This window comes from Bacillus rossius, chromosome 3 (assembly GCF_032445375.1).
Source record: "Bacillus rossius redtenbacheri isolate Brsri chromosome 3, Brsri_v3, whole genome shotgun sequence".
Taxonomy (NCBI): Eukaryota; Metazoa; Arthropoda; class Insecta; order Phasmatodea; family Bacillidae; genus Bacillus; species Bacillus rossius.
The window spans coordinates 110,641,390-110,659,075 of record NC_086332.1 but is presented as its reverse complement, the minus strand read 5'-3'; the positions used below and the strand labels follow the sequence as shown (position 1 = coordinate 110,659,075).

The following is a 17,686-nucleotide window of genomic DNA, read 5'->3' as shown; positions in this document are numbered from 1 at the left end:
GTTACTGATTCAGCCATAGCGGACATTCAAAAATATTATGGTTTGGCAATAAGAAGAAATTCAAATAATCTTCAAGGAATGAGAGAGAGTGTATGGGCAGAGTATTTCCATTTACTATCATCGGATGAAGACCCCCAGCATGGACTCTGTCCTAAGGGTTCAGAAAGTTGGTGTAAATATCAGCGTGCAAAGAGTAAAGGAGAATGTTATAAACATGCTGATCACTTTCACCTTCCTCGTGTCGTGGTTGAAGAAATGAAACCCATATTTAGAGACCTAAGTGAGCCCGAGTTGCTGAAGAAATGTTTACATGGAAGGACACAAAATCCAAATGAGAGTGTAAACAGTGTTATCTGGAACAGACTTCCCAAAACTACATTTGTTGGTTTCCGTACCTTGCATTTTGGAGTGTGGGATGCTGTTGCATCATTCAATGATGGAAATTTGGTGGTGTGTCATGTGTATGAAAGATTGGGTTTCCCTCCTGGTAAAAATTGTGTGGAAGCAATGAAGAGACTAGACAGCTACAGAATAGACGAAGCAAAGCGTGTGGTGAAAAATATTGAAATGAAAGCCAGGCAGAAGAGGAATGCAGCAAAACGGAAGTTGGAGGATCTGTATGAGCAGCAAGAAGACCCGGATGAGCCATCATATGGAGCTGGAATGTATTAGAATGTTAAGTGAGATTGTATTGTATACAGTATTTACTTTAAATGCATTTTTCTCAAAATAAAAATTTTCTCTGCAAATGCCCCTTTTTCTCAGGAACTATTCGAGATAGAATAATGAAACTTGGAACATAAATTGCTAGTATGATTATGCGACTTTTAACACAAGATTATTTTTCTAAATTAATTAGAAATATGTTATTGCAAAAAATTTTGATAAAATTTTGTAAAAAAATTTTAAAATGCTAAATATTTCCCCCCCCCCCCCCCCCCCAATTATACCACAACACAATACAATTTCCTTATGTCTATTCCATAAATAAGGCTTCATGAATACGTAAAAAAAATTTCAACATGCTGTGACAAAAGGATCCTGAGAAAACGGGACATTAAGATGCTAATTTTAACACTGTCAAGATAGGGCATTCCCGGTCCCCTTAAGTCAATGCCTTGGGAATCGGAAACAATTCTTTAGGCGTAGCTGTGAATTATGTTCTTTGTTGTGGATCTAACATTGGCGGCGTTAATGTGTTTGCTGGTGCATCCAACATTTGCGGCGTCACTGCTGGTGTTTCTTCCAAGGTATCTTGCAGAACTGTTGGAAACTCTTCTCTTTCAGGTGTATCGTTTTCTTTGCTGATCTTATCTAGTTGTGTTTCCGGCTCAGCAAGAGCAACATCTGTCATGTCTGCAGTCAAAAAATCATGATCTTTAAAGACGTGTCGATCTATTGACTCTAATCCACATTTACGAAAACCGTTGATTGCAATAGGCTGTTATGCTGCCTGGCTATAGGCTTCGCCAAAGAGTTGCCTGAATTGGAATACAGTTATGTATTGCTCATCTTGGGTTATTGCGAAGATACTTCTCAAACTGCGCAAATGTAGTACTTATTCACAGGCCCAATGAGACACAAACAGTGGTTGAAGCCTGTGACTGGAGTGTGGGGACAAACATAACACTATCGTGTGGTGTTTTCTTGCCATAATGTGAAAAGTCGTGTTTATTTAAACTTTATAGACGGTATTTGAAAACATTTATTGCATCCTATGTTTAAAATATAAATAAATGTATGCGCATCACTGATTACTGATTATTGGGATGGACAAACGTATTGCGCGTTTCATGATGATATTTTTCACAGTGATAGTGACAAAGCGACTTGCACCCTAAAATTCATTCCACCAAAGTGGAAAGTGGAAAGTGTTAACCATGCAATGTGTCGTTTTATCGTCAGGTTAAACTTTTCATAAAAATATTTGCAAATTCCCATATTCTATTACAAGAACAACGGGAAATAACATCGCACGAAGATGCCATTATATAGTACATTCATTAGTTTTTCACCAAATGAGTGCTTCAAAGTATACTAACATGTTGAAATATCCTTGATATGCCGCAAAAATGATAGAACCACGAGTCGCATTCCAAGATGTAAAACGAAATCTGCTTCTCTATGTCTTTGTTAAAAAAAAAAAAAAATTGACACAATACACGTGATGTAAACAGAACATATGTTTTATGTGTTTTTTGTAATAAGTATTACCCGCAAGTGTGCACCAAATCTGTAGAAAATGACAGTGACAGCAATGTGTAAATATAGCCACAGCAGTAGGTAATGTTTCTTCTGGTACAGTGTTATTCTTATAGGACTACAAATTGATGACTTGTTGGTTTGCCAATCGTGAGGATTCGGCTATGTTCGGGCGTTTTGCCTCTTGAAGCCTATGATCGGGATCACGGTCGGCGGTCGTCTCTCGGGGCGTGCGCATCTCTCTCGCGGGCTGTTGGCTGGGAGTTCCCTGCGCCCTATTGGGTAACCGAAGGCTGGCAGTGCGTGCGGGTTTTGTGTGCGTACGGGAGGCGGCCTAGCAGCGCCATCTGCTACCGACCGCGTCCCGCGGGTGGCGGATACGGGAGCCCAGCTCGAGAGTTGCAATCTCGCTGGGGTGGCTGTGAATAACCAATAGCAGTCCGCGGACCAATGGCCGGCCTGTGGAGTCATCACGGCTATCGGGGTGAAAAGTAGCCTGAATGTAGCTCGGCGCGCGGCAGAAAGCAGTTCCGTCGGCGAAGGCACCGCAGGGGAGCTCGATGTGCCCTGGATGCGAAGTGAAGACGAACTGCGGGCTGGAACTTGCGGAGCTGTGAACTGCCGCGCGCGCAACGGAACTGAACAGCATCGGAATTCTGAAGGAAGATATGGCGGCGCCTTAAAGTTAGGGCACTGTTGGAGCCAGTGGTAGCCTGGGCGGCGCGACCTTCAACCGACCCGGGAATTTGGGGGCCAAGAGGGTCCGACTCGCAAGATACTTCATTCGCCTGAACGACTTATCCCCACCCTGGCTTGAAAGGTCGTTGGCTGTTAACTGGAAGAAGGAAGATGAAGATGGTGCAATGTCAAGCTGCCTTTCGCTCCGTGCGCCAGCAGTTCGAGCCGGTTTACTGGCTCGTCTGCCCACTTCTGTTTTAACTGTGGCTGTCTGGGCAGCTGTGGCTGGGCTGACGCGTGAAGTCGCCCGCCCCTGGGGGTGCATGCGCCCCTGGTTAATAATAACCCAGGAGTTCCCAACATTTAAATGCGGGCCGCAAGGCCCAAGCACCCAACTCCAGCATGGTTCATTTTTCAGCCCCTTCAACTCTTCTTACCTGGACCCTTCTTCCTCTTGTCCAGTAGTTACCTGCTTGCGTAATGCATGTTATTTGATCCCCGCATGAACCGGCCCAGGGTTTTCCCTGTGTCTATGCAGGTTTTGCCTGGGTCACATTAGCTAGCTTTTAAGCTAGGCGACCAATGGGGCGTCAGTCATGGCACCAATCGCAGCCATGGCTGGCCAGTAAACCCCAATAAGCACACGATGCACGCGCCCTTGTCCTGCATGGTTAAAAACCCGCATGGTAGAGTGTATAGGCTTCGGCCTGAGACACACTTAGGTCCTCCCCTAACCTGGACCCTCCCCTACACACTTAGAATTAACTTAGGCTAGGAAAAAAAAATCGGGATCACGGTCATGTAGCTAGGTCTGGCAACCTCCTACCCTTTGCCTTGGAGTGTCTTGTTGACTTAGTGAAGCTCGCGGCGGCCTGCGAACTAACGGTGCTAGTAGTAGTTGAAACCATCACTAACACTGTGTTAAATAAGAGTTTCGTATAAAAAAAATATTATTCCTCATTCCGTTCTCAATGTTTTAATTTTTTTTTCCCAGATCACTATTTTTACATTTGTTTGAGTGCTTGACATATGCCTAATCTGTACCAATCGAAAGACTTAAATTATTTCATAATTTGTTAGTTAAGTTGTACTGATGTTTCAGGACCGTGTATTAAGTGTTGTTTTGCGGAGTGGTTGAGTCGGGCGCGAGCAGCCGAGACGTCCGCCTGGTGCTGCAGGAGTCTGCGCGGTCGAGTGCGGCGGTGCGCGCCGGGGCAATGTCTGTGTCGCGTGAGAAGATACTCTGCGCGTGACGTTTACGTCTCGACCACGTGCCGTTCATATCCACCAATGGCTAGAAAATGGATTATGTGTAACTGAAGATGCCATTGAGGTGCTACAACTTAACGGCTATTTTAACTGTGTCTTTGTAAAGTTTACGTCTAGTATGCACGCGGACAAAGCCTTACAAGAGACGGAAAGATCACAGCTGCTGGCGTCATCGGTGAAGCCATCCAAACGAACATAGAAAGATAATTATCGAACCAAAAGTTAGTCCGTGCTGTGAATCTACCGGTAGAAATTGACCACCTTCGTGTCGGTAAAAAGTTGGCGACGTACGGCACAATACTTTCTCTACAGGACGAATACTGGAATAGGAACTACACCTACATGGTAAAGATGGGCGTTCGGCTAGTTAAAACGGTTCTACGAAAGGACATTCCCTCCTACCTGCAGGTCGACGGTCATCGAGCTTTCGTGACGTTTGAACATCAACCAAAAACGTGCAGTGTGGGTGACGAGGCAGGTCATTTCCGGGCAGACTGCCCCTCAGGTGACGGGGCTGAAGCAGCTCCCTCCCGGGCCTGGGCGCCTGCAGAGGGACAGAACAAACAGCACAGAAGTTCCACAGGTCGGCACTGAACATACACGGTCAAACATACCGCGGAAAGTAACAGCAGAAGAAGAACATGTTCACATATCGACACGTCTTCCGGGCGCTGTAAAGAAAGGGATTAGCCTTCGACTGGAGCAACGACACGGAGGAAGATACGGCAACAATCAGCATGAATCAACAGGAATCAAGAGTGGATGACGGCTTGGCGCACGAGACGAATGCCGCAGCCGCCAGCGAGGATCGCAGTGACGCCGTGTCGGCAGGCTCACTGGAAGTGCCAACACGTGTTGCAAGTAGCCGTGCACCGGGCGAGGCAGGTCCGCAGGGTGTTCCCGGGCCTTGTGTCGCAACCAGCGCACAGCGAGAACATACTGTGTCATGACGAACCGGAAACTCGGTCTTGTTGCGCACGGAAGAGATGAAGACCCAGACCAACGCCCCCTCGGAACCAGCCGAGAAGCCACCTGAGCTAATATTTTGCCACACTAACTTTGCGGTTAGGTTTACCACATAAAAGGTGCGTCAGAAAAGCCATTGAGACCTTAGTCTCAACAGTGTCCTATCCTTGTAGTGCAGGAGAGGGAAGGCAAGATAAAGTGCCAACAAGTGATAAAGATGAGAAAAAATATTAATGGAATAATATCATATAAAAATTATTATATAAAATGTATCAATAAAAATTAATTATTTAGATGTCTAGGATTTAGGATACTTTTGTTATTAAAATTATAAAAATATTTCAGGTCATCCATAAAATGAGTATAATTTTATATCTCTTTTTTTAACGAGACAACATGAGTATTATAAGTCAATAATAAAGTATAACAAAATAAATACTTTTAACAAGAAAATGTATAAATATGAGGCCATTTAGCTTACTTAAGATTACAACAAACATCTTACAAGGCTTTAAATTATAAAATTACAAAATTATAAAAATTTTAATTAAAAAAAGCTTCAACATAAGGTTAGAGTTGTCTGAAGAAGGTAATCGAAAGTTCCATATGGGGGCAAGATAGAGTTGTTATGTCGGAGTACACATGCTGCATGTTTAATACAATTTTTGAGGTTTTCTTTCCTGAACTAGTTGACGACTCCATCGCAGCAGATCCCAGGGAAAATCCCGATGCCAGGATTAGTGGTGGTGAATCATCATGGATCTCTCATGGTCAGGGTCATGGACTGCGGTTAAGCAATTAATTAACAAAATTACATCTGAGCCAAATAATATCTGATTAATGGTTTATGGAAAATTACATGAAAACACTTAGCAATTGCGGTCTAATACACACTTATATTGACATAAATGTCGATGGATTCTTCAGACACTAAATTTACACAGTTACATGATAGCTGATACAGTTGGAAAGGAAAGTTCTCCAACCATCACCAGATAAGAAGACCTTAGATACAACAATATCAAAAAGATGGGCACTTCGAAAATAAAATTTTCTTAAACTTTCCTGCATCAAATATAATGGGTAATAAGGTTGCCTTAATAGTTCTGAAACCATAATTTGTTTTTCTGAATTAAATGTCTCTAATTTATATGTCTTTTCTTGAAGCACTCAGTAAAATACTTGTCAGTAACAAAAATGATATTATGAAATTATTGATTGCTCTTACATAATTAACCTCTATAATACATAATAAAATTATGTAAACAATTTAGTTATACATTATACAAAAGTAAAGATTAAACAGAAACCAAAATTACTGAACAATATAAAATAAGTATCAGTGTAGCATCCAAGTTTGCAAAAAAAAAAAAAACATTCAACAAAAGTGTACGTTCGCCCAGCAACAGCTGAAAAATGGCACAATATTACACATGTGCTAAAATAACATGGAGCCACGTGCAGCAATGCACCAAGAAGTGTCCCATGCAGCATATTCAATGGGGATGGCAGTGACGTCATTCCAGGGACCGGCCCCGGACAAAGGAGCGGCAGAGAGCTCCATCCCGGATACGAGCCAATGACAGCCAGATGAGGATATGACAGGTAAGAGTGGTGAGGAGGGGACGAGCGACCGGCTGAATGGCCAACATTTCGGCTGTCAGAATGTAAACGCGTGTTCTAGCCGTCCATGGAGCCCTCGTGCGAGTCAGCTGGAATCCCTGGAAATAGCGAAATGGGCCATTAATACAAACTCAAGACTTACATGGCACGCCGCCCTCGTGCAGAACACTGAGACCCCAATGTTTCTCAGCTCGGTAGCAGGCTGCCAGGTTGGAGACCAAATGCTGAAGAAATACCTCTGCTTGCTATGTTTATAAACATAACTCATGCGAGAGTGTGCGCAGGTGCAGTAGGGGAAAAGGAGGGGAAGCGTTGCATCACAAACAAACTCTACAAATCTCATTGCGCAGTTCCATTCTTTATGTCCGCCATCTCACTGCCGGCTCATTGTAGTTGTAACCCAAATATGAAAATTATAATTTTACATCATTCCAATCAATTCATACAGGTCTACGTGAAACACGGTCTGTTATTATCGAAGGAGTTTCAGCTTCTTGAGGTTTGCAGTATACTTCGATATTCTGCACTCCTGCCTTAAATTAAGTACAGTAATTCAGAGGTGAGATAAGCACCCTCCCAAGAGAGCCTGCACAACAGTGAGGCAGTTACTGACCATACCAGTCATTATGTAACTTCCTTCTTGGACCTTTAGTAAATACAGGTCGCTGTATCCTGAGATATTCTGTGGCCTTTCTGCAGGTGGAGGAAAGCCACGCAGGGGTGTACACGTGCACGCCCATCAACGAGCTGGGCACAGATGGGCCTTCACGGCCCATACGTGTCATAGTGCAGCGAGCGCCAATCTTCACCCTCGTGCCGCATAACTTGTACCTGAAGAAGATAGGAGACACGCTGGAGCTGCCGTGCGATGCCACAGACGGCGCCAAGGAGCACAGGCCTTCCATCGTCTGGTTCAGGGTGAGCTTTGTCTTGTGTTGGGAGTCGGTGTGTAGGGACACTGGTAAACAACCACCAATATGCACAAGCATAAATTGAAGGAGGGAAAAAAAACAGTAAATCAATGATAGTTTGAAGCCGAGCAAATTAATGCCTGTAAAACTGAACAGTGTAAACTGGACAGAAATAATACCGTAAGCAGAATTAAATTCGGGGGAGGATATAATCACTTTTTCTGCTATTTGCTTTAAAATTATTTCCATTTGATGGTTCGAATAATAAATTTGTTTTAGATATTGTGTAGGTGAAGTAGTATATATTCGCCCACTAATCTCTCCCCCCAACCTATCTGCCCCACCATTATTATCTCCCCCAAATCCATCTTTTCCCCCTCATGTGTATTTTTCCTTCAAATGTATCATAATAGTGGCCTGTTTAACTTGAAAAATATGGAAAATTTTATAACTGTTGTGATTATATTTATTTCACTGCAATTTTTTGCATGCTCTGTAGACTCCTGTAGTAAAGCACCATTACTTCAACTAGTACAGTATAAAATGTTTTGTGCTGGTAGTGTCACTGGTACAACAGTGATGAGGCACGGCAGTGGCGCACCCACGAGAAAGGGCATCTGTAACTAACAGTGCGAGAGTGTTCTGGTTGTAGATTGTCATAGCGAAGCACCGGTGCATCAGTTAGTACAGTATAAGATGTTTAGTGTTGACAAGCCTGGTTGTGTCAATGGGGCAACAGTGGTGAGATGCTGCACAGGACGGACACCCGTTGCCGCTGGACCGCATCGTGATGCAGAACGGCAACCTGACGCTGGAGCGGGTGCGGCAGTCAGACAGCGGCATGTACCAGTGTGTGGCGTCCAACGAGGTGGCTACCATCACGGCTGACACGGAGCTGGTGGTGGAGACCAAGTCCCCGCGCGCTCCACATAACCTCACCGCCAGTGCCACAGCCAGCAGCATAGCGCTTCGCTGGATGCCTGGGACGGGCCGCGCCAGTATGGACTACAACATCTGGTGTGTTCTGTGCTTCCTTCCCCGACATCAGCTAGTGCCTCGCCTACCTCAGCACCTCAGCACGTTGTGCAGAGCTTCAGTTTATAAAACACTCCTCATATTAGAGTGGGGTCTGGTCATGAAAAGCATTTTAGAACACCCTGATGGCGGACAGTATTTATGTTTACGTATTTCCTTTCTAAAATGTAGTTTTATTAGAGTGAACATGTCTATAATGCTCATATTCTGAATAATTGTTAGGCATTAAACGCCCGGTAAAGATGATTGAAAGCACTCAAAGTATTTGCATTACATCTTTATCTTCATTTCTCCGCCAACTCATAGCTGTTAAAATCACATAGTTGCCCTATGCTCCACGACAAGACTACACGCCATTAAAAGCTGATACCATACTAAAAAAACAAGTAAGTGTCGCACTTATCATCTCGCCTTACTAACACAATTACTGACTAGGTAGGCCGGCCTCTTACCAAAAGGATCATTGTTAAATTCGGGTTTGTTTCCCAATCGTCATTTTTTTTTCGAGAGGCCACTGACATAGGGAATTACCAATGTGCCACTTGTTTTATCTGTAGTTTTTTGTTGAGTGATTTGGGATTTATTTTTTGGTCATGTGCTGTTTTGTGATGTCAGGTGGGTAGCCATTTGCATGAAGTTCATATTTTAAGTTATCTTGGGAAAAAATTGGTTGTTTGTAAAGTCGGTTTACGGACGATAGTTTAACGTGACGTCATAACAATACATTGATGAAATGATTGCATACTTTTAAGAATAAAATTGAATCTTTTTTATTTTAATAATAAAAGAATAAATACTTTAAATTATACTAGTAATCAGATTTTTAAAATGCAAGAATAATTAACCTTTATTGCCGAAATTGTTGTTGTAATACGCAATGAAAACCACATTAACTTTTCACTTCACTTTATAAACAGTCGACGAAACATTTCACGTGTAGATGACCTGTAATTAATTTTAAAAACTGGCATTTAGCTATAAAGTTTAAATATAATTATGAACAAGTTTTCATATAAATAAACTGTAATCAAATATCTATAATCAATTATATGAATCACCATAATTTTTAGTCAATTGTAACATAACCTATTATTACTGCACTCGCCGACAGCGTAACGGAACACAGCATAATGGGACAATGAGCGTAATGGGACACAGCGTAATGGAACAATGAGCGTAATGGGACACAGCGTTATGGAGCAATGTGCCTAACGGGACACTTTTTCGTGCGTGCAGCTGGCGTTCATCGATTTAATAGACGTCACGTCAAAAATAATTTCAGCTCGGTTATATAAGGTGTGAATTATGCCAGTTTTGGTGCTTTTTGTATGGTTGGAATTGCAATGAAGGTATTGATTGGCATGTATGTGTTGGTTTCCTGTATACTCAAGTGGTGATTTTACAGTTTTCCCTGGAAACTATGGCGTCTAGGAATGGTTCATATATGAACTGTATAGATGGCCTTAGTGAATTGAGTAAATGGACAAACTCTTCTAATTTTTCGGAGCCATGTTACCAGACAAAAAAAGTGTCGTAAACTTTTCTTGCTCGAAACTCTCTATGAAAATACTGGCCGTCATAAAGAGAGAAAGTTTGTCTGTTTGCTTGTAGAATTCATCATTGAACTGGAAATAGGTTGTTTTGACACGGAAAGTATGTGATGGGATAAGTATTTGTGTTCTTTCTTTCAAGATGCTGTCATTTTCCAATTTGGTTTTCACAACAGTGTTTCTGGTACAGGCACGTTAGTGAATAGACTTTGTACATCAAAGCTTAGGAGTATGTAAGTTGGTGCTACGTCTAATGTCTTGGTTATGGAGATAAAGTGACAATAACTTTTAACTAAGGAAGGTTTCTGGCCTGAGAGTGGTTCAACAATTTGAAGCAGAAATTTTGGCGTGGAGAATTAAAAGAGCTAATGATAAGTCGCAAAGGCAGGTCTAGTTTGTGGATTTTTGGTATGCCATAAATCTGAGGTGGCTTACTGCTGTAAGGAGTTAGGGCACTCCTGGTTTTGTCTGGTATGTGGCCCTTGTGATTTTTCAGGGTCTGGTACACTTTGAATTCAAAGCTTGAAGTAGGATCTTTGTCCAGATGTACTTATTTGTCTGATTTAATCAGGTTGGTGATTTTATCATCATAGTTGTTCGGTCTAGTATGACTGTGGCCCGGCCCTTATCAGCGGAAAGATAATAATGTCAGAATCTGTTTTCAGTGTTTTGATGGCTTTGAGTTCGTCAGAGGAAATATTTGGTTTCGGTGTCTTGGATGATTTAATGGCGGTCCGAACAGTCCACCGAATCTCCTCATGTTCGACTGCTGGAAGTTGGAATATGGGACTTTCTAAGGAAGAAACTATTTCTGTAAAAAGTATCCTATGAGGAGCAATACTGAAATCAAGCCCTTTTCATAAAACAGATTTTTCACATTCTTATTGGATGTGCATTTCGGTCTTTTGAACTAGAAGTATGGTAAGCTTTTGTTTTTGGTTTTCTTTGCGTTTCAATGATTTCTTGATATCAAGATTTTAGATGGGTTGGTAAATACTATTGAAGTCTTTGATACTGAGTAATGACTGAATTTTAAGTTGAATTTCAGACATTTCATTGATAAGCTGTGTTTTGCGGTAATGTTGAAATGCTATTGTTTCATTTAAAAGCTTGAAATTAGCTTTAGCTGTGATTTTACGGGCCTGTTTGCTGTAAACAGGACACTTTACAGTTAGTCCATTGGGGATGACACGTTGCTGCGATATTTCCAGATAAAATTCAAGTTATTAGAATACTGAACATGAAAGATAATTTTCCTTTCCAGTTGCCTAATTGAATTATGTATACCGGGTCCATACCGGGCATTGATACATTCTTTAAATGATTCATGCAAGGATAATTTTAATTTAACACAACTTCTTGGACATACGCATTTAGTTTAGCACTGTTTGTCAACGGTGTGTTGTTGTGTTGTCCATAATATTCGTTTAGGTTCGTCGTTGGGTTTATCTGTTTGACATCAGCTGTTTTATGCGTGTTCCCTGTGGTTTTATGTTTTAATTTTTATTTATTATTTTGCATTCATGAATTTTTTCGCAAACACTGCAAAACTTCAATGGCGTATGTCCAAGAAATTGTATTAAATCAAAATTCGCTTTGTATGAATCATTTAAAGATCATATTAATCAAATCTCTGAAATATGACTCTGTTTCACACGCCATGTTGTTTTTATTTTATTTCCAAGTTTTTAATAACTTGCTTTCTTGTCTGACTGTTTGTCTGTTTGGTACAAATTTTGCAATCGATATTAAACTAACTTCCCGATTAGCTAAGACTAGGGACTTTAAACATAGCTTAGAACTGGAAAAATACACACACAAAACTAAAAAAGGGGGGGGGGGGGAAATATTTCAAAATTTTTCTAATATAACGCATTTTTAAAATGCCTAAAAAGTACAAAATAATTTCTCCTAGCCCCATACAGTTTTATAATCCCATACAGGTTCCTAACCACATAAAGATTGTTATTAAATTTGTCGTAAATTTTATACCTATGAAAAAACTTGTAAGATTTAAAAATTAAAACGTGGGGTGCACGCGGTAGATAACAGTAAGGAGTATAGGCAGTACCTGTCGTGGAGAAAACTCACACAACAGTTCATATTATTTGCAGTGCAATAAAATTGTTAGTGACTTATGTGAACTATTAATGAATCAATTATCTATTGCATGAGTCATACGGCTTCATTTTAAATCTTACAAGTATTTGCATAGGTGTTAAAAATTCATGATCACAAATTTTCAGGACATTCTACATGGGGTTAGGAATCTGTATTAGGATATAAATCTTTTTGGGGTAAAATATTTTTTTTACTATTTGGTCAGTTTTAAAAATGTGGTAGGTATATTAAGAAAAAAGTATTTAAATTATTTTTTTTCTTGCAATCAATATTGTGTGAGTTTTTCCGTGTAAATTCATCATGATAGCTCTTTTTAGTTTTATGTCAAGTCTCAAATATTCTCAACAGATACTTACTAAATATTACCTAATGACAGTGGAAAGGCAAGCTAGTGTTCATATTTATTATTACTTGCATGACCTTTCACAGCTCGAAAACACAGGTGAGAAAATCTGTGACCCAACAAAATGCAGGTGAGATATCGGACTAAATGTACAGGGAGATCCCTAGAGTAGTAACGACCAACTTGACGGGACAGACAGAGCTAAAGAGGGTGTGAATGGTCGCATTGTGCATGAATGACGTGAATATAGAAACAATAATAAAATCTGAATGACTTGACAGAATTCTATAGGGTTAGTTTTTTCGGTTAGATATTTTCATTACGGAAACCTGAATGTAAAGGAAAAGTCAATGAAGTGTAAAGTTTAAAAAACAATCGCAAACAGTTTTTTCATAAAAAAAGGAGCTTCATACAAAAAAATATAAACAAATATTTAAAAATACTGGTAAAATTATTAGTATCACACATAAAAAGCCTCTGTAGTAACAAAATATTAGAAACGAAATATATAAAAATTTTAAGTTAAATTTAACTTATAATTTAATCATTGAATTTTTTTTTAATTCTTGGATTTGGTTTGATAGAGGTTTTTCGTATGTTATTTGAATAATTTTTCAGCCAATTTTTTTTTTCACATTTGTTTATTTTTTTTTAGTTTTAAGCCCAAAGGAAAAAAAATATGCTTGGTGATGAATACACAGATTAATAAGTAGCTTTGGTCGCTTTCAGATCACATGTCCATCGCAGTGATCCGTTTCCGTGTCTGCGCGTGGAAACAGTGTTTGCAGTCCTCGGGGTGCGGGGGGAGGAACTCTAGTTGCCGCCACTGCAGAGGTTGTCAAGGTCCCGTGGGCGCAGGTACCGGCCGGCCGACACCCCCGAGTGGCGCACCATGAAGATCCTGACCAGAGGCGCCACGCAGGCCACCATCGGCAACCTGGACCCGGGCCGCCTGTACGAGCTGATGGTGCTGAGCCAGGACCAGCACGGCGACGGCATGTTCAGCAAGGCGGTGCAGATCAGGACCGCGAGTGAGTCGCTCAATCCCCAAATACTTAACAACTCAGCTTTTTATTGTTTTGTGAACACCTAAGTTTTTTAGTTTATGAATTTATACTTAATACAAAGATTTTTAAGATGAAGGCTACATACGAACGGTTAGCCAAAAACAAATTATTTCTTGCTTTAGCTGCATGCTAGGACTGATATGGAAGTTACCTTTGTGTTCATAAAAACCATTAAGCAAGGACTTGTATAGCAGTAAGAAACGTTAAGAAACAATAAAATATGGTCATATTATGAATTAATTAGAATAGTGTGCCAAAACTCGGAATATTCGAAGTAAAATTGATTTGGGGCCGCCACCAAGCGATGTGCAAGGCTCCAAGTGTTAACGCACCAATTACAACCGTTAAAGATACCTTGAAAGTGCCTGAGAAAGAATAGCATTTAAGAAAGAGCATTTGCACTTGTCTGTATAAGGTACGTTTCATGGTTTCGTATTTGACGTCTATATTTTGGACGGTGAAAAATGTTTAGACGGGAGTTTTCACGGAAACTTTTAGATACAAAAAATTAATCAACCTAGTATTGACAGTGGTATAAGTAGGTGCAGGGAGACATTATATTTAAGATTCCAACATAAAATAATATGGTCACCGTTTCGAGTCCCATATATGTGTGTGGTCGACACAAACACAGCACGCTAGTTCGATGCCTGGCGTTTAGAGGCGAAGAGACGTGCGATGAGCGAGCAAATGTCGCCCTTAGAGCCCTCGTAGTTTTAGAGCGCGTGTGCCTGACCAGACAGTCCCTTAATGATGCTTCTAATTATTCTTAGCAATGTCCAAAATTACAATTTACTTTCCAGGGATTTATTAGTTTAGATTTTTCCAGATGTTATATAAATTTAGCCAATAATTTTGTCACACATTAAACGTATGGGATCAGACAGAATCCAAAGTTTATTTAACTTTTGCTATAAAGTTTTAACAGTTTAAAAGTTATAATTAAACAGCTAAGTGGGAAAAGATAATATTCCATTTTCACTAGTTGCGATACATTATCCTAAAAAAAATTTTTTTCTTCAAACTATGATTTGTAATGGAAACATCACTACAAATTTATTAATGTGCAGGTAATAACCATGGAAAAATTCTAAATAACTAATTAATTGTATATAATAAAAATTCTGTAGGTATATCTTTTTCTAAAACAGTAAAATTAGTAGCCTATATTAAAGTACGTCCCGGGACTGGTTCAGAGTTCGGGAGCTGTATCTCCTCCCTCCATCTTGGATTCTGATATTACGGTGGGCATCTTGAATTATGTCTTTATTGGACTTTTAGTTATGGTCGCCATTTTGACTTACACATTTGACCTTGTCTGCCATCTTGTATTCTTACTTCACAGTGGCCATCTTGAATTATGTCACCATTGCACTTTTAGTTATGGTCGTCATTTTGAACTTCACATTTGACATTGACCTTGACATTTAACTTTGACCTTTGAACGGGATCTTGACTACTGACCTTCGGCATTGACAGTTACTTTGACCATGACTGCCATTTTGGATTCAGCCATCTTAAAATCTACCATCTGATATCAAGTGCACTCACTAATGTTGCACTTATCATTGCTGTAGAAACTTCCACCATATTACATTCTGACGTAATTTCCGCCATCTTGTTTTCATCTGTTGGAGGATGCCATCTTTGATGATGTATTCACCATCATCTTTTATTTTGTTTTGGTGGAGATTGCCATCTTGTATACCACGATCAGTAGGGGGAGCGTGATGGTTTTGGGACCAAACATAAACAAAGCAACAGGTAGTTGCTCCAGAGGTGTGCATGGCAGATACAAAGGTGGGCGTGGCACAATCGTGGCAGCAGCTCCTCAAATGGCTGTTCTTTAAAAATACCACATGTCTGGATCTTTCTGCTGCTGATGTCACAGCCGGCAGTGGCAGCCATCTTGGTTCATATTTTAGTAACTAAGGAGTGTTGGTGTAGAGCGCTGGTGTTACTTTTAAGAATAAAATCTGTATCGCGACAGCCGCACCCCAAACCCGGGAAGCGAATCGGTAGGCCAAGACATTAGCCATAGGAATACATACTATGATTGGAGGTGCCGAATTTAAATTAAAAATTTCTAAAACACAATTGTCTTCTATGAAGTCAGAGGTTACAATCTTTTATTTTATACTAGCAGCAGCTAATTTAAAACATTCTAAAAAAAACATTATCATATTGTGTATCAGTGGTAAATTCAAACACTAAGGGCGAGCCAAGTTTAAACACCGTCATCTTTTCTTTTATACTGGTTGTGCCGAATTAAAAAAAAATTCTAAAATACTTGCATTTGCCTAAAGTCGCCATCTTGTGTACCAGCAGTAAATTTAAACACAGAGGCATGCCAAGTTTAAACACTGCAATTTGACTTTTGTACTAGCAGAGCCTAATTAAAAAAATATAAACTTCCATAATCTGCTAGGGAGTCAGAGACCACCATCTTTTTTAGTCGGCGGCTGCTAATTCAAAATACCAGAGGGCGCCAACGACTCTGTAATCTGCTATTGAATTCAAGCACTAGTGGCCACCATATTTTTATAAGTGTTTAAATACTAAAGGCACCATCTTGGTTTGATATACACTTTATATAAGCTACCACAACAAAGCTATATAAATTATTTTAGTGATATCTTTTGTAAAAGCATGCTTATTTTTTATCATGATGGCTTAGAGCCATTTTTTTACTGTTTAGTATTCAGTTACTTTCTTTTTCAGTATACTTATTAAGTATTTACAAAAATGGAGTAGGCTATAGTATAAAAAATAATTCAAGGTATTATTTTTGCTGTTAGTGATAGCTTTTTCATTTTAAGTATTTCTCCTCTATTCAAAAAAAATTAGTCGTGTACAGTATTTTAAAACATAAGCGAAAGCATAATGCAAACACTCAGTATCACAGTATTCAACAAAACTGAAGAGATAATATTTTGCAACATTCCTAAACTCTAAAAACTTGTCCTCCTCTGTAGGTAAACAGGACCACACTGCCTTATGCTGGCTGCAGAGAAAAGTGTGTGAATTTAATCTGTCTTTGCTCTGAAAATACCGAAGACAGTACTCGCAAATAAATTTCTTATTTTGATGTTTTGAAAGTTGTGAAAATCAATAATCTGATATTCAATAAATACAAAATGTAGGTCCTCTGTAGCACCACTCGAACGAATCACAAAGATGTTTACATGTCGCTCTCTTCGCTCAGAGGATCCGCAAAGAGGATGGATTGAGGGCTCAGATTTTTCCATTAAATCATTTATCAATAATATTCCCTTTGTTATCTTTAAAAGATTTGTGCAATGGGAGTGCATGACTTGATGTAAGTTTTTGGACAAACGCCATTGCTAAGAACTTTTTCTGTAGAAGAAAAACAACTAAATAACATAAAGAAAGAAAGAAATAAAAATACACAAAAAAGACAAAAAACACACAAAATTAAGCAAACAATTGCTGTTGTCAACAAGGATATGAACACCACAAAATATTCCGTAACAGGAATATGGTCAACAAACAAAGAAAAACAAAGAAAAATGTACTAAGAGAACGAAAAAAAAAACCCACAAATGATGACAACACATAAATATTGAACCCAAAATAATTCAGCACAACAGTTGAAACGAGACAAAAACACGACAAAACGAAAAGACAAATGAACACAATAGTTTTACCAAAACAGAAACAAGCGACGTTTCGGGAACTGCTATCTGCTCCCGTCCTCAGGCAGAGACGCACATGGTACGGAAACACAGGTGCGATACTTAATTTCACTAGCGAGTTTTCAAGGATAGGGTTTGAAAAAATCTCTGTCGGAATCATGTCATCCGGCTAGCGGAATTATTCCGACAGCGTCAAGAATAGGCCCTCTGGAGCAAGCAACTACCTGTTGTTCTGTTTTCATTTGGTTCCAATATCATCATGCTC

General features: G+C 39.8%; 1 protein-coding gene across 1 annotated transcript in view; it reads left to right on the top strand.

Annotated features, from left to right (window-relative positions):
* The window catches only part of LOC134531488 (protein borderless), a 140,455-nt gene that overhangs the window by 108,438 nt on the left and 14,331 nt on the right, over positions 1-17,686 (top strand). Inside the window, exons 7-9 of the mRNA XM_063367197.1 lie at positions 7,438-7,656; positions 8,407-8,666; positions 13,557-13,729. Coding sequence (XP_063223267.1) covers positions 7,438-7,656; positions 8,407-8,666; positions 13,557-13,729 — 652 coding nt within the window. The remainder of the gene's footprint in view (positions 1-7,437; positions 7,657-8,406; positions 8,667-13,556; positions 13,730-17,686) is intronic.